Below are 24814 nucleotides of genomic sequence, written 5' to 3'. Positions count from 1 at the left end.
AAACTAAGTCAAACTCTTAGTAACAGAGAGAATGGTGGTTACCAGAGCTGGGAGGTGGTGGAAAAGAGACTGATCAAAGGGTACAAACTTTCAGTTATAAGATGAGTAAGTTCTGGAGACCTAATGTACAGCATGATGACTATAGTTAACAAATAATTATGTATTGGCCCTACCTGCTTTGGCTCAGTGGATAGAGCATCGGCCTGCAGACTGAAGGGTCCCAGGTTTGATTCTGGTCAAGGGCACATGCCTGGGTTGCGGGCTCAATCCCCAGTGGAGGGCATACAGGAGGCAGCCAATCAATCATTCTCTCTCATCATTGATGTTTCTATCTCTCTCTCCCTCTCCCTTCCTCTCTGAAATCAATAAAAATATATTTTTTAAAAATGCCTTAAAAAATAATTATGTGCCCTAGCTGGTCTGGTTCAGTGGATAGAGCATCAGCCTGTGGACTGAGGGGTTCTAGGTTCGATTGCAGTCAAAGGCTCATGCCTGGGTTATGGGCTTGATCCCCACTGGGGGAGGTGAAGGAGGAAGCCAATCAATGATTCTCTCTCATCATTGATATTTCTATCTCTCTTTCCCTCTCCCTTCCTCTCTGAAATCAATAAAGATATTAAAAAATAATAATTATTATGTATTACATGCTTGAAATTTGCTACAAGAAATCTCAAGTGTTCTAATAACAACAAAAAGGTAATAAATAGATATGTTAGTTTGTGGCAATTAGTTCATAATGTACACATTTATCAAAACATCACCTTGTACACCTTAAATGTGTACAGTTTTTATTTATCATAAGTAAAAAAAATTTAAATATTTTTTCACTATAATAACAGGCAGGACCAACACTTGTTTCCCAGAGTGCCTTAACAGGATCCTAGAAAATAAAGCAAGAGACTTAAATTTTATCCCTGATTTTCTTTTCATGGCACCTGTAGAAATAATAAAATATAGTACTGCTAGATCTTAAACTATAATTTACTTAGTATTAGGAATACAAACAAGATGACTACAATCAAGGTTCCCCCAGAAGACCAGAGGAAACAAACTCAACCAACACAGAGTACCCGGGCAGTCACATTTCATATGACAGGTGTTCCTCTGCAATCACAGCATAATTCAGGAGTTAGAAAACACATCATTTTGACTGGTAAACAATATCAGTATCAAAGGTGGTATGAAAGGGGAGACAAAGAAGGAGCTGCCAATGAACTAAATAAGGTGAAAAGACCAGACTGTGAAAAGCCTTATATACCAAGTTAATGAATTTAAACAACTTATACACAGTGGAGGGCAACATGATGACATCTGTATTTTCAGTAGAATGTGGAAGTGTCAAAATTTTGGGAGGAGGGCATGGGAAAGGGAAGAAGGGAGGGAGGGGAGTGGGAAAGGAAAGAAGGTAAGAGAAGGAGGGTTCCTAAATTATTGCAAAAAAATCCTGAGCCCACATACAAAGATAACTGGGAGAAGGAAAGACAGGAATGGGTAAGGAGAAGCAGAGGCATTTTCTGAGGTTGGAATCAATTGGACTTAATAACAAACTGCATGTGGAAGAGAGGAGAGAATAGTGAAGAGGAGTAAATCTTGGGCAACTAGATTAATGTTGATAGAATAATAAAGAAACACTACAAGTGCGGAGACATATGAAGGGGACGCAAAATGAATACATTCCTTGAAAGTAAAATGTCTGCAATCAATTCTTTGATTTTAAAATGTCTGCAAGACATTTAAAATGTCTGCAAGTGGTGATAAAGTAGGCAATTGGAGAAACCTGAAACAGTGCTGGATTTGGAATCAATATGGACTGAAGCGAAGTAACTAAATGTGATCAGGAGAACACATAACGAGTTCCAAGGTCTGAACCCCAAAAGAACGTGAACATTTAAAGGCTTTAAAACTATTGCAGCAGATATGACACAGACCTTCTACTAGAAAGCTATACTGCTACTGCTCAGCATCTATGTAAATTTTTTTTCTCTGAAATGCCTAACAGCCAGTTTAAAAGCCAAAAGGGAAAATCAGTTCCAGGATTGTATGATAATAGCTTGTAATTATTTTAAGTTATGGCCAAAGGGATCATATAATCATCAAGTTAAAATAGAAATTAGAAATAATTGAGGCCAGGAAAAGTGACTTAGCCAAGGTAGCAAAGTTTCTTAATCCTAGAGGTAAAAGTGATTTTATTCACCAGAAGTGGCTTGAATTTCTCAGTGCCAGCAATTAAATGTAATCTTTAAAGATAAAGATTTACTACTACTGACAAATCTTTTAAAGGTGTTGGGGGGGGGGGGGGATGGGGGGGTAGACAAATGCAGCATATGAAATGGAACACCTTTCTTATATAAGACTAGAGGCCCGGTGCATGAAATTTGTGCGGGGGGGGGGGGGGGGGGTGTCAGGGAGTGTTTTCCCTCAGCCCAGCCTGCACCCTCTCCAATCTGGGACCCCTCAAGGGATGTCTGACTGTGGGATTGGGCCTAAACCAGCAGTCGGACATCCCTCTCATAATCCAGGACTGCTGGCTCCCAACCACTTGCCTGCCTGCCAGCCTGATCACCCCCTAACCGCTCCCCTGCCAGCCTGATCGACTCCTAACTGCTCCCCTGTCAGCCTGGTCACCCTTAACTGCCTTCCCCTGCTGGCCCAGTCATCCCCAACTGCCCTCCCCTGCTGGCCTGGTCACCCCCAACTGCCCTCCCCTGCCGGCCATCTTGTGGCTGTGGGTGCTACCATCTTTGCAGCCTGCTGTTCAGTCATTTGGTTGTCCCTCATTAACCCTTCTGTCAGCCTGGTCGCCCCACGCAGCCAGCTGCTCAGTCATTTGGTCGTCCCTCACTAACCCCCCTGCCGGTCTGGTCGCCCCACGCAGCCTGTTCGGCCGTCCATTCGGTTGAGATGGCCGCTTAGGCTTTTATATATATAGATGCTTTCTTAGCCCTGGCCAATATGGCTCAGTTGAATGAGTGTCATTTCATGCAACAAAAGGTCACTGGTTCAATTCCAGGTCAAGGCACACACCCGGTTGCTGTCTTGATCCCCAGTAGGGGACATGTAGGAGGCAGCTAATTGATGTTTCTCTCATTGATGATGTTTCACTCTCACCCTCTCCTTTCCTCTCTCACTCTCAAATCAATAATTAAAAAAACAAACTGCTTTCTTAGAACAACGTTCTATTAAACCAGTCTTTAAAATCCCCACTTCCACATAATAAATGTAGTCTTCTCCAGGGGCGGGGGGTGGGGGGGGTTCGCCAAGGGGAAAAGGGAGGGGACTCACAAGACTGAAGGACATTTTCTAAGCAATACAGGTTTCAAATGTAACTAGTTTATGAGAGCCAATATGGATTATCTACCTGCTGAAACTTCTGCTTTGCTTCATTCAGCACTGTCATTTCCTAAAAGTATTAAAAAACTCCAGCTAAAAAATTTTAAAGAGAATGAAGTTGGAATGCATACTACAATATGGATGAATCTTGAAAACATGCTAAGTGAAAGAAGCTAGACACAAAAAGGCATATATGCCCTAGCTGGTTTGGTTCAGTGGATAGAGCGTCCGACTGCAGACTAAAAGGTTCCAGGTTCGATTCCTGTCAAGGGCTCATGCCCAGGTTGCGGGCTCGATCTCCAGTAGGGAGTGTGCAAGAGGCAGCCAATCAATGATTCTCTCTCATCATTGATGTTTCTATCCCTCTCTCCTTCTCTCCCTCTCCCTTCCTCTCTGAAATCAATATATTTTTTAAAAAACCCATATATGATTCCATTTATATGAAATATCCAGAATAGGCCAATGCATAGAAACAAAGTAGATAAGTGCTTGCCAGGGGTTGAGGTGGAGAGTGACCACTAATGGGTATAGGGCAGGGGTGGGAAAACTTTTTGACTCGAGGGCCACAATGGGTTCTTAAACTGGACCGGAGGGCCGGAACAAAAGCATGGATGGAGTGTTTGTGTGAACTAATATAAATTCAAAGTAAACATCATTACATAAAAGGGTACGGTCTTTTTTTTTTTTTTTTTTTTAGTTTTATTCATTTCAAACCAGCCAGATCCGGCCCGCGGGCCGTAGTTTGCCCATGGCTGGTATAGGGCTTCTTTTCTGGGGTGATGAAAATGTTCTATTTAGATAGTGGTGATGGTTGCACAATTTTGTTAATATGTTAAAATGAATGGGTTGTACATTTTAAAGGGGTAAATTTTATGGTATGTGAATTATATCTCAAAAAATAAATGAAGCCGAAACCGGTTTGGCTCAGTGGATGGAACGTCGGCCTGCGGACTGAGGGGTCCCGGGTTCGATTCCGGTCGGGAGCATGTACCTGGGTTGCGGGCACATCCCCAGTGGGAGGTGTGCAGGAGGCGGCTGATCGATGTTTCTCTCCCATCGATGTTTCTAGCTCTCTATCTCTCTCTCCCTTCCTCTCTGTAAAAAATCAATAAAATATATTAAACAAATAAATAAAAAATAAAAAAAAATACATGAAGCATTTAGATTTTCCTTTCATATTCAATAAAATAGTATTTACCTATGAATTGCAGGTTGGAATAGCAAAAGAAAGTGAAGGGGAGATAATTACCTGTACTACTTGGTTATTTTCAGTAAATAACATATTTATTAACTGAATTGTTAGTAATGAACTCATGAATGTAGTTCAGTAATGAACTGAAGAAAAACTCTGCAAGTTGAACGATCGCATTTGAAGTGTCTGTGGTCCATGGAAAGACGTGCTGACTCATATTATAGTTTTAGCACTGCTCAAATATCTTCCTAGAGTTTGCTGTTAACCTCCAATGGCATTATACTCCCCCACCCAACTTTTCTATTTATCTTTCAAAATTTAGCTCAAATCTCAGACTTCTAAAAATCTCTTTCCTTAAAAACCAATCTTGAGGGTTCCCCCATCCAGATAGTCACATCTTTGGTGTTCGCATTGTTGCCTTTGTTTTCTATATATGAGAAGGTACTGGCTGTATGATTTTACTTGTATTTCCACATTCTACCCATCTTTGCACGAAAGCCATGTACAATCAAGGCCATTGTTTCTGCAAGGCACACAATAAAATCTGGAGATCTTAAAACAAAAAACAAACAAAAAAAAACATGCCTTGGCTAGCAACTGTTAAATTTGTAAGTGTTCCAGATAATTCTTTTTTTTTTAATTAAGTCTTTATTGTTCAGATTATTACATTTGTTCCTCTTTTTTCCTCCCATAACTCCCGTCCTCCCAGTTCCCGCCCCACCATCCGCCCTCACTCCCCACCCACTGTCCTCATCCATAGGTGCACGATTTTTGTCCAGTCTCTTCCCGCATCTCCCACACCCCTTTCCCCCCCAAGAATAGTCAGTCCATTCCCTTTCTATGTCCCTGATTCTATTACGATCACCAGATTATTTATTCACTTGATTCTTAGATTCACTTGTTGATAGATGCATGTTTGTTGTTCATAATTTGTATCTTTACCTTTTTCTTCTTCTTCCTCTTCTTAAAGGATACCTTTCAGCATTTCATATAATCCTGGTTTGGTGGTGATGAACTCCTTTAGCTTTTCCTTATCTGTGAAGCTCTTTATCTGACCTTCAATTCTGAATGATAGCTTTACTGGATAAAGTAATCTTGGTTGTAGTTTCTGGTATTCATCACTTTGAATATTTCTTGCCATTCCCTTCTGGCCTGCAAAGTTTCTGTTGAGAAATCAGCTGACAGTCGTATGGGTATTCCCTTGTAGGTAACTGAGTTTCTTTCTCTTGCTGCTTTTAAGATTCTCTCTTTGTCTTTTGCTCTTGGCATTTTAATTATGATGTGTCTTGGTGTGGTCCTCTTTGGGTTCCTTTTGTTTGGGGTTCTCTGCGCTTCCTGGACCTGTAAGTCTATTTCTTTCACCAGGTGGGGGAAGTTTTCTGTCATTATTTCTTCAAATAGGTTTTCAATATCTTGCTCTCTCTCATCTTCTGGCACCCCTATAATTCTGATGTTGGTACGCTTGAAGCTGTCCCAGAGGCTCCTTACACTATCTTCGTATTTTCTGATTCTTTTTTCATTTTGCTTTTCTGGTTGGGTGTTTTTTGCTTCTTCGCATTTCAAATCTTTGCCTTGATTCTTGCGCTCCTCTGGTCTGCTGTTGGGAGTCTGTATAGTATTCGTTATTTCAGTCCATGAATGTTTAATTTCTAGTTGGTTCTTTATCATAAAATTGAGGGTCTCATTAGATTTCTTGAGGATCTCACTACATTTATCGACGGCTTCTAGACAGTTCTTAAGAGACCTTAAAAGTGTGGTTCTGAACTCAATATCCTCCATTGACAGTTTTGTCCTGTTTCTTTGTCTCTGCATTTTTTATGCTTTCTTGGTGCACCCCCTAGTGGTCTTTGTGTGCAGTCTTGTTGTAGTTAAGCCTTGATTGTTGTCGGCAATACCAGGGGTGGTTTGACCTCCAGGCTAACTGGCTATGAGAGTCTGCTGTGTCTGCAGTGGGAGAGCTTCTGTGCTGGATCTCTAGGGCGGTGCTAATCTAGCCTTTGCCTGAGGCTATCCGGCAAATGGCTCCGAGCAGGGCTTGGGTGGGGCGGGTCCCCTGGGATCTACAGGGCAGGCAGGAGCGAGCAGTTTTGGCTGCTCTCAGTTCCGTCCCTAGCGGCTCTGTCTCACAGAGTCCCAGCAACCGCTGCAAACCTCGGAGAGAAAGCTGCCTTCGAGTTCCGACCGAAGCCAGATAGTCCCGCTTCTCCCGTTTGAGTCTGGGTCCCTAGAGACTCGCCCGGATCTGGAGCTCAGAGTCTGAAACTCCCTCCCGATTGAAAACAACAACCGCACCCTCCGCCGCCAGCCCGCTCCGCGTGCACTCCACACCTTAGTATTTCACTTCAGCACTGTGCCTCCTCTGAGTCTGGGTATGACATTCTCTTTCCTCCTAGTTGTAGAATTTCCACTCAGCCAGCCTTCCGGTGGTTCTGGATGATGTCCATTCCGTCTTTTAGATGTTTTTTGAAGTGGTTGTTCGAGGCAGCAATCTCTGGCGTTAACCTATGCCGCCATCTTGGTTTCTCCCCAAGTGTTCCAGATAATTCTGATACACAGCCATGAACTAAGTCCTCTGATTAAAAACAAGTGTTCACAGGCGCTCTCACTCCCAGGAGCACACCAGCACCCTTCCCGTCCCCCTCCTCTTACCCCTAAATGCTTTACCTTTACCTTTCTCTCTCCTAAGCTCCAAGGGCCGCCCCCTTTGCCTCTGTAAATAAATAAATATATATATAATTATTATTATTATTATTATTATTATTGATTTTTTACAGAGAGGAAGGGAGAGGGATAGAGAATTAGAACAGATGAGAGAAGAACATCGATCAGCTGCCTCCTGCACAACCCTACTGGGGATGTGCCCGCAACCAAGGTACATGCCCTTGACCGGAATCAAACCTGGGACCCTTCAGTCCGCAGGCTGATGCTCTATCCACTGAGCCAAACTGGTTAGGGCTTGCCTCTGTAACTTTGTTTCCAGAGCCCATTTCTTCTACGACTCATTTCTACCTCTGTGACTTTCTAAGAAAACTTTGTCTTATTGTTTGAAAAATAAAAGTAAAAACCAGTATTCACAGAAAATATCTTCTAGTTCCTACCACTCAATACATTGGCATCCCCCAAAATTAAACTAGGAGAAGATTCTGATAAGAAATATGCAAGGTTTGGCCGAAGACTCGCTGATCTATCACAGTCAATGGCAGAACCTGAATGGAGCTTGCAGCACTTTCAGTTTAACCCTCTGACTGAATTGCAACAATAAAGACAGAATGGACAGAGTGCTGTATTTGAAAAGATACATATAAATAGGGGTACTAGCTCTTTCACATCTAAAGAAACTTCAAGCTTTATGTAAATCATTGTGCCTCAACTGTAAAAGCAAAAATTAAATTAAGTAGGTACATACACCATCCCTGAGTGGAAAACACAAAATTCAATTTAATTGTAATTCATTTTTAGGCTTACTGAATGAAAAAAAAAACCACAAAAAACCTTGTTTAAAATTAACATTAGAGTGGTATAGTCTAACATGGTAATACCTAAAATGAATTTTGCTGGTAAGAAATAGCAAGTGAGCTATCAAATATAAGTATGTTTGAAGGAAGGAAGGGAATAAATCGATGAGGGAGAACTAAGATGGCAGCATAGGTTAACGCCGGAGATTGCTGCCTTGAACAACCAAATCAAAACACACCTAAGACGGAACGGACATCATCCAGAACCACAGGAAGGCTGGTTGAGTGGAAATTCTACAACTAGGAGGAAAGAGAATATCATACCCAGACTCAGAGGAGGCGCAGTGCTGAAGTGAAATACTCAGGTACGGAGGGCGCGGTTGGTGCTTTCAATCGGGAGGGAGTCTCAGATTCTGAGCTCCAGATCCAGGCGAGTCTCTAGGGACCCAGACTCAAAAGGGAGAAGCGGGAATGTCTGGCTTCAGTCAGAACTCGAGGGCAGCTTCCTCTCCGAGGTTTGCAGCGGGTGCTGGGACTCTCTGAGGCAGAGACCCTAGGGACGGAACTGAGAGCCACCATAACTGCTCTCTCCGGCCCACCCTGTTGATGCCGAGCCCGAGCGACCCACCCGCCCCACCCAAGCCCTGTGCAGAACCATTTGCCAGATAGCCTCAGGCAAAGGCTAGATTAGCACCGCCCTAGAGGACAGAAGTCTTCCCACTGCAGACACAGCTGATTCTCACAGCCAGCTGGCTTGGAGGTCAAATCTCCCTAGTATTAACTACAACAATCAAGGCTTAACTACAGGAGGACTGCACACAAAGACCACTAGGGAGTGCACCAAGAAAGCATAAAAAATGCGGAGACAAAGAAACAGGACAAAACTGTCAATGGAGGATATTCAGTTCAGAACCACACTTTTAAGGTCTCTCAAGGACTGTCTAGAAGCCGCTGATAAACTTAATGAGATCCTCAACAAATCTCATGAGACCCTTGATGTTATGATAAAGAACCAACTAGAAATTAAACATACACGGACTGAAATAACGAATATTATACAGATTCCCAACAGCAGACCAGAGGAGCGCAAGAATCAAGGCAAAGATTTGAAATGCGAAGAAGCAAAAAACACCCAACCGGAAAAGCAAAATGAAAAAAGAATCAGAAAATACGAAGATAGTGTAAGGAGCCTCTGGGACAGCTTCAAGCGTACCAACATCAGAATTATAGGGGTGCCAGAAGATGAGAGAGAGCAAGATATTGAAAACCTATTTGAAAAAATAATGACAGAAAACTTCCCCCACCTGGTGAAAGAAATAGACTTACAGGTCCAGGAAGCGCAGAGAACCCCAAACAAAAGGAACCCAAAGAGGACCACACCAAGACACATCATAATTAAAATGCCAAGAGCAAAAGACAAAGAGAGAATCTTAAAAGCAGCAAGAGAAAGAAACTCAGTTACCTACAAGGGAATACCCATACGACTGTCAGCTGATTTCTCAACAGAAACTTTGCAGGCCAGAAGGGAATGGCAAGAAATATTCAAAGTGATGAATACCAGAAACTACAACCAAGATTACTTTATCCAGTAAAGCTATCATTCAGAATTGAAGGTCAGATAAAGAGCTTCACAGATAAGGAAAAGCTAAAGGAGTTCATCACCACCAAACCAGGATTATATGAAATGCTGAAAGGTATCCTTTAAGAAGAGGAAGAAGAAGAAAAAGGTAAAGATACAAATTATGAACAACAAACATGCATCTATCAACAAGTGAATCTAAGAATCAAGTGAATAAATAATCTGGTGATCGTAATAGAATCAGGGACATAGAAAGGGAATGGACTGACTATTCTTGAGGGGGAAAGAGGTGTGGGAGATACGGGAAGAGACTGGACAAAAATCGTGCACCTATGGATGAGGACAGTGGGAGGGGAGTGAGGGCGGATGGTGGGGCGGGAACTGGGAGGAGGGGAGTTATGGGAGGAAACAAGAGGAACAAATGTAATAATCTGAACAATAAAGATTTAATTAAGAAAAACAAAAAAAAAAAAAGGAAGGAAGGCAGGAAGGCAGGCAGGCAGGCAGGCCAGGAGAGAAATAGCTGCTCTTTAGTTCCTTCTCACTGGAACCCCACACTTCCCCAAATCCAGACAACCAGGAGAGCAGGTAAGAAATATGCCACTAGAGAGCAGGGGCATACCATATTAAGGCAAACAAAACAGGAACTCCAACTACAATAAGTAGACTTTTGATATTTTTAAAAAAAGAAAGCAAGCCAAATAAGCACTATAGACTCTGCACATGAACATATTTTCACTTCATGCAATCAAATGATAAAATATAAAAATACATGTACTCGCCCTAACCGGTTTGGCTCAGTGGATAGAGCGTCGGCCTGCAGACTGAAGGGTCCCAGGTTCGATTCGGTCAAGGGCATGTACCTTGGTTGCAGGCACATCCCCAGTAGGGTTGTGCAGGAGGCAGCTGATCGATGTTTCTCTCTCATCGATGTTTCTAACCCTCTATCCCTTCCCCTTCCTCTCTGTGAAAAATCAGTAAAATATATTTTTAAAAAAAGAAAGAAATGAGCACTCATTCTCATATCCTTGCTCAGATGTTTTTAAAAAAAATACATATACTCAATTATCACATAGGAGCAGGTATGTTCTGGCACATTCGATCTACAGTACCCACAGTCTATAAAACCAGATTGCCTGGGTTCATATCACAACTCCATCAATTACTTAATCCCTCTGTGCAGCTATCCACATCCGTAATCTATATATATAAAAGCCTAAGTGACCGTCCGACCATCCGACTGGTAGCTATGATGAACAATGATCACCAAGGGGCAGCTGCTCCAACCAGTAGCTATGACATGCACTGACCGCTAGGGGGCAGACGCTTGACGCAGGAGCTGCGGTGACTTGGCAGCTGTGGTTCTCAGGTGATGCACCGGGAACCAGAGAGGAGGGAGCCCGATTCCGGGGTGCATCACCTGAGAACAACCCTCTTGCAATCCGGGACCCCTTGGGGGATGTCGGAGGGCCGGTTTGGCCCTATCCCCACAGGCTAGGCCGAAGGATGCCACCAGTGCGTGAATCCATGCACTGGGCCTTTAGTATAGAGATAAAACTGTACCCACATCATAGGATTGCTGTTAAAATAAATTAAAGCATGTAATATGCTTAGAACAATTCCTCATATACAGTTAAGTGCTCCATAAAATATTTCTATTGTTTACATAATAAAAACTGTAAAACCAATCCCACTTAGAGAATAGTTGCCACACTCTGATAAATATAATTCAAAGACTAAGTATTAATTTAACAATTCAAAACCCAACAAAGCTTTGTTTGCCCAAGAATGCTTAATGCGAACTCTCTTAAGTTAGTAATTAAACAGTAGGCACCACACACACTGGATTTCTGGAATATGCTATGCATTTATATATATTCTCATTCATATTCATTCATTCATTCTCTCTCTCCTTCCAACTTTTACATCTGCTATTCCTTGTGCCCAAAACTCTCCCTCCTCTTCAAATTTAAAACACTTGCTCAAAAGGTATCTTTCCTTCATCCTTAGATATCCTTAAAGCCCATGTGTATCTTCTTTCATAACACACCTCACTATAACTTTGTGTTTCACAACTGTTTTCTACTAGGTAAGGATGCCTTATCTTGTTCACCTGGCTTTGTGCTGAATACATATTATGTATTCAATAAATGTTAATTTAATTGAACTGAAACATATCTCATAAATGGATAATAAAGAGGCATACAAATCACAATGTTACAAAAGACCGAAATTTGGCTTTGGGCTCTGACTAGTTTATGAAAGCCACTTTTGCCCCACCCCATGGTAAAAGGGGGTAGGGAATGGTAATACCAATAGTCCTCAAGGATCAGTAAAAACAGTAACATTACAGGGTCAACGTTTTTTTTTAGTATGGACTATAAAGAAATCTTAAAAAGTAGTAAAGAAATAAAAAGCACCCATGCTCTCAAGACACAAATAACACATTATATTTCTTTCTAGTATTCCCTTGGTAATCATGCCTTCAATTACTAGATTATAAAGACTTTGAAAATAAAATTGATTTGCCCAAAATAGACTAAACCTCTAATAGTGACATATTGTGATGGAACTGAAAAGTAAAGGAGTTTAAAAATCTAAGAGGAAATAGCCAACTTTTTGAAAAGGTAAAATGTGTCAACATTAGATTCTGAAATCAACATCTAAAAATACTTTAAATTATAGCTGAATCTGAATTATTTAGAAACAGCTGAATTAGAGGCCAATTCAGAATTATAAAAATATCTATGCCAAGTACCCTTAGAAGATTTTAGAATAGCTATGTCCAGGATTTTAGCAAATATACGATGCCTGAATGACATGGTGTAGCTCTTGAAAAAATGACTAATGAATTCTTTCTGTTGATTCTCTGAGGGCTCTTAACCAGTTATCCAGTTCTTCCAACCACACACTAATGACTTCTGCCACCAGAGAAGTCATGGTTCTATCTAGGGCCATGACTCTCACTCTCTTAGACTATGGTCATGGTGATCCTACATCCTATCTAATCTACAAATTAAAGATGGCTATATTTAACATTAAAAAAAACAAAAAAATTCACCCTGGCTGCTTTGGCTCAGTGGTTAGTGTCGGCCCTCCCACCAAAGCGTCTCCGGCTAGATTCCAATTGGTTGCAGGTTCAACCCTGGGCCAGGTCAGAGCACTTGCGGGAGGCAACCAATCAATGTTTTTCTCTCTCTCTCCCTCCCACTCCTCCTTCCCTTCCTCTCTCTCTAAAAATCAATGGAAAAAATACAGTGGGGCCTTGACTTACGAGTTTAATTCGTTCCGTGACTGAGCTCGTAACTCAAATTACTCGTATGTCAAATCAATTTTCACCATTACAATGAATTGAATGCTGGGCTGTAGTTGTGGTGTTCACTGTGACATTCGCTGCACCAACTAGCGGTGGGGTATCTGAAGCTGGCTCGTAACCCGAATTTTAGCTCGCAACTCAAAGCAAAAATATCAGCCGAGAGACGGCTCCTACCTCGAAAAACTCGTTAGTCGGCACACTCGTAAGTCAAGGCCCCACTGTATCCTCATGTGAGGATTAAAAAAAAAAAAACCACACACACACAAAAACATCATTTGAGAAGCTGCTAAGACTGTGGCTCAGTTGGTTAGGTGAAATCCTGTGCACCTAGAGGTTTCCAGTTCAATTCCTGGTCAGGGCACATGCCCGGGTTTCGGGCCAGATCCGCAGTAGGGGGAGTGAGTACAAGAGGAAGCCACCGATGGTTCACTCTCACATGGATGTTTCTTTCTCCCTCTCTCTCCAAATATATATATACTAGGGGCCCAGTGCACAAAATTCGTGCACTGGGTCGGGGGGGGGGGGTGTCCCTCAGGCCAGCCTGCCCCCTCTCACATACTGGGAGCCCTCAGGCGTTGACCCCCATCACCCTCCGATCACCTGATCGGCCCCTTGCCCAGGCCTGACGCCTCCGCCAGAGGTGTCAGGCTTGGACAGGGGACCCCCATCTCCCCCCGATCACTGGCTCTGGCCCCCGCCCAGGCCTGAGGCCTCTGGCCCAGGAATCATGCCTGGGCAGGGGACCCCCATCTCCCTCTGATCGCTTGCTCCACCCCCCGCCCAAGCCTGACGCCTCTGACACAGGCTTCAGGCCTGGGCAAGGGAACCATCATATCCCCCCAATCCCCGGCTCCGCCCCCCACCCAGGCCTGATGCCTCGGCCAGAGGAGTTGACCCTCATCACCCTCTGATCACCAATCACCGGATCGGCCCCTTGACCAGGCCTGAGGCCTCCGGCAGAGGTGTCAGGCCTAGGCAGGAGACCCCCAGCTCCCCGCAGTTGCAGGCTCCACCCCTGCCCAGGCCTAACGCCTCTGGCCTAGGCGTCCGGCCCGGGCAGCGGGGACCTGCAGTGGCAGCGGGGGGCGCCACGATCGTGGGCTTCGCTTTAGGCCCAGGCAAGGGACCCCTAGCTCCCAGGACTGCCAGCTTCGACCGTGCCCAGCTCCCATCGCTGGCTCCACCTCTACTTCCTGCTATCACTGGCCAGGGCAGCAAAGGCGCCTGATTCTCCGATCATGGCTGGGGGGCAGGGCAAAGGCGGCCCCAGGGCCGCCTTTGCCCTGCCCCCCAGCTCTTAGCTCCCCCCTGGGTTTCCCATCACTGTCAGTGGCAGGGGGCTTCTTCCTGCTTTCCCTTTCGCCTCCCTGCATTGTGCCTACATATGCAAATTAGCCACCATCTAGTTGGCAGTTAAATTTGCATATAGCCCTGATTAGCCAATGAAAAAGGTATCGCCGTACGCCAATTACCATTTTTCTCTTTTATTAGTGTAGATATGTGTGTCTGTGTGTGTGTGTGTATATATATATATATATATTTATATTTTAAAAGCTGCTGAGATTTTAGCTGAAGTTAACTGTCTCCCCATTATTACATCTCCTAATTTGTATATCCACGCTGATGTCCTTCATTCACTACATTTGCAAAGAAAATTTCAACTGTATAATGCCACTGATTCAACTTTCACACACAAAAAATAATTTGATTTCTTGATTATCACATTACTACATATACTATGCCTTTTAGATCTATTTTGTGCTTAGAAAGTAAAATTATATAACAGTAATTAGGCACCTACATCACAATTGTGTTGACTACAACTGTAATGTTCAAAGCCCCTGCTGGATGCTAATCTCATTTTCTCATTTCTGGCATATGCATCCCCACCCCATAATAAATAACAGATTTAAATGTATGTTCAGAATCCATACTATTTAGGGTAAATTGTTTTCTTCTTAAACCCATTTACCCACCGGTAAACCAAACTACTAGGTATAAGAAAAAAGCAAAGGTACTGACTTGCAAGTGGGGACTCCTAGTGATCCAACTCCTTTGGCCTACAGACTCATCAGAAAAGAAAAAGGATGGTATCTTTACTGTGTTAAATCTCTATGGCTATAGATGGTCACAAGTGTGAAAATAACTCAGAACTTCCACAAAGTAAACACATAGCATTTCTGATGCTATCATCATTTAGCATGGTGGGTACTCAGAAAGTAATTGATAATTTCTATAGCGTGAGAGTTGATCATTCTAAACTGAAGAAAGTGCTTGACACAGAGAAACTTAAAAAATAATACTCAGCTACTATTTTAACTTTTCAATTATGCTCATATTTAATAAAAACATTAGGTAAAATATTAAACAATATCCTTATAAGCTTGGAAGTTTAATCATTACCAAAAGTAGTCTAGGGATTCTTAACCTGGAATCCATGGAGACAGGATCCCTAGAAGTCATATACAAAAACCATGGTTTATTGTCCTAAGAAGGTCAGAAAACGCAATTGGAACAACCAAAACAGCTAAAAACCATACTGTCCCTAGTCAAATTTTTACTATGAGTTTATTTTGTTTCCTAAGGATGTTTTAATTACAATTTATAACAAGTCCATCATCATCATGGTAAGTTGTTCATGCCTTTCTTTAAATGGTGGAGAGAGAGGGGCCAACGGATGACGATACATTATCCACCAACAATTTGCAAGACTTTAAAAAAAGGCTCAGTTTGTCCTTGCCAGCATGGCTCAGTTGGTTAGAGCATTGTCCAATATACAGAGAAAGGTCAAAGGTTCAATTCCTGGTCATTCCTGGTCAGGGTACATACCTAGGTTTTGGGTTCAATCCTGATCAGGGTGCTAAGGGGAAGCAACCAATCAATATTTCTCTTACATCAATGTTTCACTCTCTTTTAAATCAATAAAAACATATCCTTGGTGAAGTTTTTTTTTTAAGCCGCAGTTTTCTGAATCACTTTTCTTACTAAAAACTACTGTATATATTTTAAATGAGTGGCTTTTAAATAGTGATAGGAAAAAGTGCTGTGTTTTTAAAATCAAAATTATTGAAGTAAAAAATAAGCAGAACTCAAGTCTCAATGCAAAGTCAGATCATATCAAGTTTTCTTTTTGTTTCTGTTTTTGAGTACTGGTCATCTGCAGCCTCAGACCCTGGTCAGGGCAGTGCTGAGTATCAGCTACCTGGAATGTGAGGGAGGAGGGGATTTGGGTGTGGGAAAAAAATCACAGCAGAAATAAAACAGTCCAAAAGCCCAGAAGCAAGGTGAGAGCGGACAGGCCCCTCAGGCCCTCTCAAGATGAGGGTGTGGAAGATGGCACCAGGCCTGAGACTCCCATATCAGGTTTTTAATAATATGAAACTAAACCTCACCAAACAGAAAAGTAAATTTTAGAAAAGACTGATGAAATTCTAATCTCAGATTAGTTTGCTAGGTTTTAACCAAGGAAGTCAACTCCTTACGTTTATTTTTATCTTTAATTAATTACGGCATTACATATGTGTCCTCATCCCCCCATTAACCCCCCCAAGTCCCCCCCCCCCCCGCAACTCATGCCCTCATCCCCCTATTGTCTGTGTCCATTGGTTAGGCTTATATGCATGCATACAAGTCCTTTGGTTGATCTCTCCCCCTTACCCCCACCCTCCCCTACCTTCCCTCTGAGGTTTGACAGTCTGATCAATGCTTCTGTCTCTAGATCGGTTTTTATTCATCAGTTTATGTTGTTCATTATATTCCATAAATGAGTGAGATCATGTGATATTTATCTTTCTCTGACTGGCTTATTTCACTTAGCATAATGGTCTCCCGTTCTATCCATGCTGTTGCAAATGGTAAGAATTCCTTCTTTTTTTACCGCAGTGTAGTATTTATTCCATTGTGTAGATCTACCACAGGTTTTTAATCCACTCATCTACTGATGGGCACTTAGCTGTTTCCAGATCTTAGCTATGGTGAATTGTGCTGCTATGAACATAGGGGTGCATATATCCTTTCTGGTTGGTGTTTCTAGCTTCTTGGGATATATTCCTAGAAGTGGGATCACTGGGTCAAATGGGAGTTCCACTTTTAGTTTTTTGAGGAAACTCCATACTGTCCTCCACAGTGGCTGCACCAGTCTGCATTCCCAACAGCAGTGTACGAGGATTCCTTTTTCTCCGCATCCTCGCCAACACTTGTCGTTTGTTGATTTGTTGATGATAGCCATTCTGACAGGTGTGAGATGGTACCGCATTGTCGTTTTGATTTGCATCTCTCGGATGATTAGTGACTTTGAGCATGTTTTCATATGCCTCTTGGCCTTCTTTCTGTCTTCTTTCGAAAAGTATCTATTTAGGTCCATTGCCCATTTTTTATTGGATTGTTTATCTTCTTTCTGTTAAGTTGTATGAGTTCCCTGTAAATGTTGGAGATTAAACCCTTACCGGTGATAACATTGGCAACTCCTTCAGTAAGTTAACCACAGTTTGCTAAGGTTATATTTTATTGTTTTCATGATTAATTTTGAGAAGACAAAGGAATGTCACTATCAGTGCAACATGTAAAGCTGAAATAAATTTGTTTTTGACCAAGGCCACAACTACTGATCTCATTTATTTGTTCCCAAAATAACTGGTTCTTTTTTGTGACAGAGGAATTAGGAAAGACCTCTTACTTTAGATACACTTTAACCTATATGGCTTTAAGCTTTAATTGCTCCGTCCCTTTGGCCCTGGAGGGAAGAGTTAAAAAATTTTTTAAACCTCTAGCTCAGTGGTTCTCAACCTTCTGGCCCTTTAAATGTAATTCCTTATGTTGTGACCCAACCATAAAATTATTTTCGTTGCTACTTCATAACTGTAATGTTGCTACTGTTATGAATTATAATGTAAATATCTGATATGCAGGATGGTCTTAAGCAACCCCTGTGAAAGGGTCGTTAGACCGCCAAAGGGGTCGTGACCCACAAGTTGAGAACCGCTGCGTCTAGCTGAACACAGAACTGCTAGGATTCAGTATTAACTCAAACATGTGCAAAATACCAATATATAAGACTTTTCATTACAGCATTACTCACCTCTATATAATGGGGGAGAGCAGAGAATCAAGGTATTTGCATGAGGAAGGGAATGGGATTAACATATATGCATGCACCAAGTCTCTGGTCTTTAGAAGGATATATTAGTACAATAAAAATAGTGGTTGTCTGGGGAGGATAAAACTGCAATGCTGAAGGGACAGATGAGAGTCTTAAATCTTCCTCTATGTACCTTTTAGAACCTTAAATCTTCCTCTTATGTACCTTTCAGAACCTTTCAATTCAAATATTTCCTAAGGAACAAAATAAAAGATTGGCTTTTGTTTTTTAATGATTATGGGTGGAAAAAGAGACTGTTTAGCTCAGTGATTGGTTCAGATAGAAGCTACTAAGTAGTAACACTGTCAAATTATGATATAGAATAACTTTCCCAAAACTTTCTTCCAAAGAGACTGAAGCACATCCATTCATCCAATCAATATATCAGTGCTGCCTGGCTGGTGTGGCGCGGTGGTTGAGTGTCAACCGAAGAACCAAGAAGTTACTAGTTCGATTCCTGTTCATGGCACATGCCCGGGTTGCAGGCTCGATCCCCAGTGGGGGGCATGTAGGAGGCAGCAGATATTTGATGTTTCTCTCTCATCAATGTTTCTATCTATCCTTTCCCTTCCTCTCTCTAAAAGAAATCAATAAAATATATTAGTGCCTACTACATGTTCTACACATTAGAGTAATGCCCAAATCATTCAAGAGTCCTTGCCTTCATAGAGTTTAGTAGAAGTAGAGATAAAAAGTAAGTAATATAACTTGGAGTAGTGGTAAATGCTAGACAGAAGAGAGGCAAATATGAGAATGAAGAGAAACTAGGAGGAGGGGGAGAGGAAAACTGTGTTTTAGGAATCCTAAGGCAAACCTTTCAGAAGATATGTCATGTAAGCCAAGAACTGAACAATAAGCAATGCAATAAACAGGAGGAAAACCCTGTGACTGGAATAAACAAGGTTCCAGTGTATAGGATACAGCAAAGTAACAGTGTGGTTGAAGTGGAGCAACAAAAGGAGTGAAGTGCAGGAGATAATCTCAGAGGTAGGCAGATCCTAGTGACATGGAGGACCTTGTAGGTATTGGAGGTGGGGGGTGGGAGGGGGTATTCAAGATTTTATTCTAAGTGTGATGGATGCAGAACCTTTGTAAAATTCTGGGCAGGGTAGTGACATGATCTATATTTTTTTTCAAATCTCCTTTTGCCCTGGCCGGTTTGGCTCAGTGGATAGAGTGTCGGCCTGAGGACTGAAGGGTCCCACGTTCGATTCCGGACAAGGGCTTGTACCAGGGGTGGGCAAACTTTTTGACTCGAGGGCCACAATAGGTTCTTAAACTGGACCGGAGGGCCGGAACAAAAGCATGGATGGAGTGTTTGTGTGAACTAATATAAATTCAAAGTAACCATCATTACATAAAAGGGTACGGTCTTTTTTTTCAATAGTTTTATTCATTTCAAGCGGGCAGTAGTTTGCCCACGGCTGGCTTGTACCTTGGTTTGCAGGCACATCCCCAGTAGGGGGTGTGCAGGGAGCAGCTGATAGATGTTTCTCTCTCATGGATGTTTCTAACTCTCTATCCCTCTCCCTTCCTCTCTGTAAAAAATCAATAGAATATGGGTTTTTTTTAAAACTCCTTTTAAGCTGAAAGGAGACTGATACAGTAGGCCAGGCAACAAATAATGGAATTGAACAGTGGTTTCAGAAAGATGATGAAATGAGTCTGATTCAGGATATATTTTGAAAGTGGAGCCTATAAGATTTGCTACTGGATTGAAAACGGAAATCCAACCGGATGAATAGTAATTCTTATATTTGTATAGTTACTTACACATCTCAAGGTACTCTTACATACATTATTTCATTTCATAATAACAAGAGACTGAGGAAGGTCATACTGAATCAATATCCAAATTCTTCCTCTTGCCAAAAGTGATTTCAATGGGGTTTTAGACTATCAACTGTATTGTCCACATCACAAGATTCCTGCAGGTATCAAATGGTTAAAGAATTTTGCAAAGGTAAATATGACCATTTTGAGATAGATAGCATCATATTACAGTTGTCCAATGAAGGATAATATGTTCCTATCATTCAGGACAGTAGAGTTACCCTACCACCACCACCATTAAATTCCACAAAGAAATTTGTGTTGTGGTTGTGAGAGAAGAAGCAAACTTTTTTAAAATTCTGATATTTAAAAATAGACATTTTCGCCGAAACCGGTTTGGCTCAGTGGATAGAGCATCGGCCTGCAGATTGAAAGGTCCCAGGTTCGATTCTGGTCAAGGGCAATGTACCTGGGTTGCGGGCACATCCCCAGTAGGAGATGTGCAGGAGGCAGCTGATTGATGTTTCTCTCTCATCGATGTTTCTAACTATCTCTCTCCCTTCCTCTCTGTAAAAAATCAATAAAATACATTTTAAAAAAATAGACATTTTCATTGATTATGGAAAAACCTACATCATATAAGCATGGGCACTAAAAAACACACACAGCATAATCTTTTAATCCTTCCTACGGACTGGAGAAAGAAGTTCTTTTAAGCTACAAATGGCATACAGAACCACCTGAGTTTTATAAGATAAAACCCAAATCACAGCACCTTTCATTAAAGAGATGATACCAACAAAATACTGTAAAATTTAAATTATGAGTTATCGCTGTCTTGGTTTAAATAGTGAAATGTAAATATCTAGCGTAAACAACATTATTGTGTGCCAAATGAATTGAATTATGAAAACGAACTTATTACCTTAAGTCATTATCACTTTAAACAAGGTTAGACAGAATTTATTTTTCCATCAAGGCTTTCATGTTACTGCACAGTATCTTAAGAATCAAGCAAAAGTGGAAAAATATGTTAAGCCTTTAATTCGTTATGTATTTTGGAGAATTATCTTGAATGTCAAGTTATATTATGTACTTAATCAATACCCTGAGTAGTAAATAATAATTCGAGAATATCTGGTGTACAGCTCTAGACTCCCTCCACCCCTCATTTTCAACTGAGCCCTCAATAAACATGACCACTGCAGCCGTGACTGCATTATAACTAAAACCACACTGTAAGGCCCTCGGAATGCATACAGCAATAAACTTCCTTGGACAAAGTCCAAGACAAATCTGTAATACAGTACAACGAACTTCTCACTATGAAGGTCCACATTATTATAATTTCTATCTCATAAAATGTCCTGTTTCTCTAAATTAAGCACCTTTTAGATTAGAGACACCCACACATATTTAACTGAAACTGCAGGAAGCACTACCCAACCCATCATCCTTCAACAGGTCTTTCTTTCACATAGTTTTCTCCCCCAAATTTTGAAATACACACATTCACCTGGTTTTATCAAGCAAAGTGATGCTGCAATTTAATCCCTTTAACTTACATACAGGGTGGGGCATAAGTAGGTATTCCTATGGAAAACACAGCGGTTAATAAAAACCATACAAGAATAAAGTGCTTCACGTACTCACAATGGTAAACCTACTTTTGCCCCACCTAATATTAAACAAGACAGAGATTCAACTTACTTCCTTTATTAAAACGCACCAAAAAATGCAAGGCTTTTAGTGAGTTCAAGTAATATTTCACCTTTGAGGACCTATGTAAAGAATTTACAAAACCACGATTCCGAATTTTTTCAGGGTTCAATATGTGCTTGTCCAAGTATAGTATTAACAAAGAGCAGAAGGACGATCTAATAATTAAAAGCGTACAAAATCGAGAGGCAAAAGATTTCAAAAGGTCCCCAGACCTGAGCCCCCCAGTTCCCTACTGAACTATTTCCTCTGAACAAGAACAGGTCTGAGTTTGCAAACCAGAGTAAAATCACTTCGCGGAGACAACGAGCGGAAGCGGATTTAAGGAAGAGATCGCGGAAGCTGGGGCAGCCGGGCGCGGAGCCCCCAAGTCCCCGGACCCAGGATGGATGCCGGGTGCGAGCATGTGCCGACGGCGGCAGGACGCGCGGCCCTCCCGGGTGCAGGGCCCGGCCCGGCCTCGCCCTCCCGCTTCATTCATTCTGAATCTGCCACGGCGGCGCCCCTGAGCTCCCGCCCCGGCTGAGAAGGGGGATCCGGGATCGAGGAGCCGTGTCGGGCCACCACCCCCGCCCAGAGCCCGGGCCCCGCCGCGATTCCCGCGCGCCCGCGGCCTCCGCCTGGGGGTGGTCTGAAAGACCGCGGAGGCCCGCGCCCAAGACCAGAACCCCACCACCCCACCCTCCGCCCGGGCGCAGGCCAGGCCTTCCCGGCTCCCAGGGGGCCGCCTGGAAGCCCCGGGTGTTCGCCGCGGGGCTGCCCCGCCGCGGCCGGAAGTCTCCCCGCGCCCCCTCCCCAGCGCAGACTTCGCTCGCCGCCTGGCCAGACCCTCTCCGCCTGCCTGCGGCCTCCCAGCGCGGGCCGGCGGAAGCGAGCAACCGCGCTGCCGAGCGGGCAAGAGCAGAGCAGGGGGCCGGAGGCCGGTCTGGGCGGTTACCTTGATAATCCTGCGGGGCAGCCCGGCCATCTTGTCAGATCCCAAGTTCGGCCTCCGGTCTAGTCTCCGGCTCCGCTCGCCTCACGCACGAGTGGAAGTCCCAGGCTCCACTTCCGGGGGGACGTTGCCGCGCCCGCCGCCGCCTCCGAGGCCCCTCGGGAAATGTAGTCCCTGCTCGAACGCGGATGCGGGTGGGGTTCCCTCAGAGCTGGGCCCTCCCCCGCGCTCCCCGCCCCAGCCCCGGCCCTGAGGTGGCGGAAGTGACGCAACGTGACGGGGCAGGGATTTGGGGCGGGGGGGCGCGCTGGGCGGCGGGAGCTTCGATGCCCCAGACTGAGCCTTCCGTGCGATGGTGGGAGCGGGCGGCGCGCTCCGCAGGCTCCTATCCGCGGCCACGCCGCGCCCGTGGCGACGTAACAGAGGCCCGGCCGCGGGCCGCCGACGCAGCCCATTCATTCGTTCGTTCGTTTGTCCATTCAGTGTTCCTGCTCTGAGCGCGGCCGGGGCTGGCGCTGCAGGGAACGACCTCGGGCTACTAGTTGAACCGCAGGCTTCTTTCTCATAGAGGGGCAGGACCAAAATGTGGTCGCAAATCTTCTAACGGCTCGCAAGTTACTCGGGAAAACCCTAGCCAGAGAGTTTTGATATCTAAAGTTCGCAAAAATCAGGCTTCTTAGACACACCCTTTAGCCTGGGGAAGGCTAAAACAGAAGGGCTTGGAGCAAGGAGGAAGAATGGCTTCTGAACCTCTGGACCCAGTGGTTGAGACGCAGAGTTCCTAGCTGCAGGAAAGACCAAGGAGAGGACTAGCGAGCCCAGAGTAATCGCTTAGCCGTAGGGATTACCCATAGTGTGCAGGGGCCCCAAAGGAGGGCTAGAGTGACGGTGCCCAAAAATTGGGGTGGTTGGGTACTCATTTCGTGACATCCTGATGTTTGAATGCTATGTAATGGGCTTTTTGCAGATACTATTTTACTTCATCTTCACAGCAGTCTTAAGAAGGTCTGTAGTCTCCACCTCACAAATTAGGCCGAGATGTTAACGTTTTCCAAAATTTTGCAGGAGTCAGTGGAGCTGTTTTGTCCCCTGGGGAAGCCTGCCAAAACTTGGACCCCTTAACTGCTTACCGACAGTGTTCCCTAGCATAGTCGTACAGGTATAGAGAGTGAATGAAGGTGTGCCAGGTACTAGGTTAGAAGATAAAGATACAAAGACTCTGACCCTGCCTTCCAGGAACTTAAAGTCCAGTGGAGAAGAAACACCAGTGAAAAATTAATCACAACCCAAGGTGTTAAGGGCTATAATAGAGGTTCTTCCAAGGTGCTTTTTGAGCACAGAGAGGTAGTAATTACTTAGCGAAGTCAGAGAAGGCTTCCCAAAGGAGAAGTGGGAGTCCTAAAGGATGAGGTAAGATTGTAACTGATCTGGTAGGGAAGAGAAGCCAGTCATAGAAAATAGCCTGTGACGTGGCCTCTATAACAATAAAAGCAGAATATGCTAATTAGACTGGACATCCTTCCGGATGACCTTCTGGAAGAAGCTGTGGCAGCGGGGGCCGAGGCAGAGGCAGCCGTTGCGGCAAGTCCCTTGCACGAATTTTGTGCATCGGACCTCTAGTTAAGCTATAAGGAACAAAAAAAGTGCAGTAAAGAAATGAGGGGTATAAATGCAAGAAATCTATAAGAATAATAAAATAAATAAATAAAAGAAAACATTTTGTGCTGGGCACAATGCTAAATGATTACATGAATTATCTCAATTATATAGTCTATAAGATAGGCTTTCTTATTACCAGTGCTTTTTAGATGAGAAACCAAACCTCAGAGGTAATAATGAGCACTTCAAATAACCAGAAGTCTGAACTGTGTGATTCTGTGACTAGAGGAATCTGGGAAAGTAAAGTAAATTGGACAAGGATACTTTTGAAACCAGACAACAATTGGGTACGGGCTGCCTGTCACTACTTGAGCCAATTAAGCAGATGGGTGAATCATGTATGAGTATTTATTCCAATAATGCTGACATTGTGGGAAAATCTGCTCTGCACGCCGCCCCCCCCCCCCCCCCCCGCCCCAAGCCAGCTGCTTATATTGGGTAGAAAGACAAAGATTTGTTAATGTAAGAAACATTCAAACCTGTGAAGAATTTTTGTGAGTTTGAGCCAAACTGTCGATAATTGCCAGGAAGCAGAATCTCAACGGATCGAGATAATGCTCCGGAGAATGGCAGTTTTGTACTTTGTTTTATACATTACAATCCCAAGAGGAGACATAAATGGGTTATATGATATCCATTGGTGATAGACTAGGGAGGTGGGAGAAAGCAAAGCAGGAAAACCTCTGGGATTAGATAAAAAGTAAAAGGATAGACATATTT

The 24814-nt window shown here is 43.3% G+C and overlaps 1 protein-coding gene across 1 annotated transcript in view; it reads right to left on the bottom strand.

Moving 5' to 3' along the window:
• UBE2N (ubiquitin conjugating enzyme E2 N) overlaps positions 1-22839 on the bottom strand; it is a 51486-nt gene extending 28647 nt beyond the window's left edge. The window contains exon 1 of the mRNA XM_081083755.1: positions 22439-22839. Coding sequence (XP_080939881.1) covers positions 22439-22468 — 30 coding nt within the window. The 5' untranslated portion in view covers positions 22469-22839. The remainder of the gene's footprint in view (positions 1-22438) is intronic.
• Positions 22840-24814: the final 1975 nt, after the last annotated feature.

Source organism: Myotis nattereri (genome assembly GCF_964212035.1).
Source record: "Myotis nattereri genome assembly, chromosome: 2".
NCBI classification, from domain to species: domain Eukaryota; kingdom Metazoa; phylum Chordata; class Mammalia; order Chiroptera; family Vespertilionidae; genus Myotis; species Myotis nattereri.
This window is presented reverse-complemented; position numbering and strand designations above follow the sequence as displayed.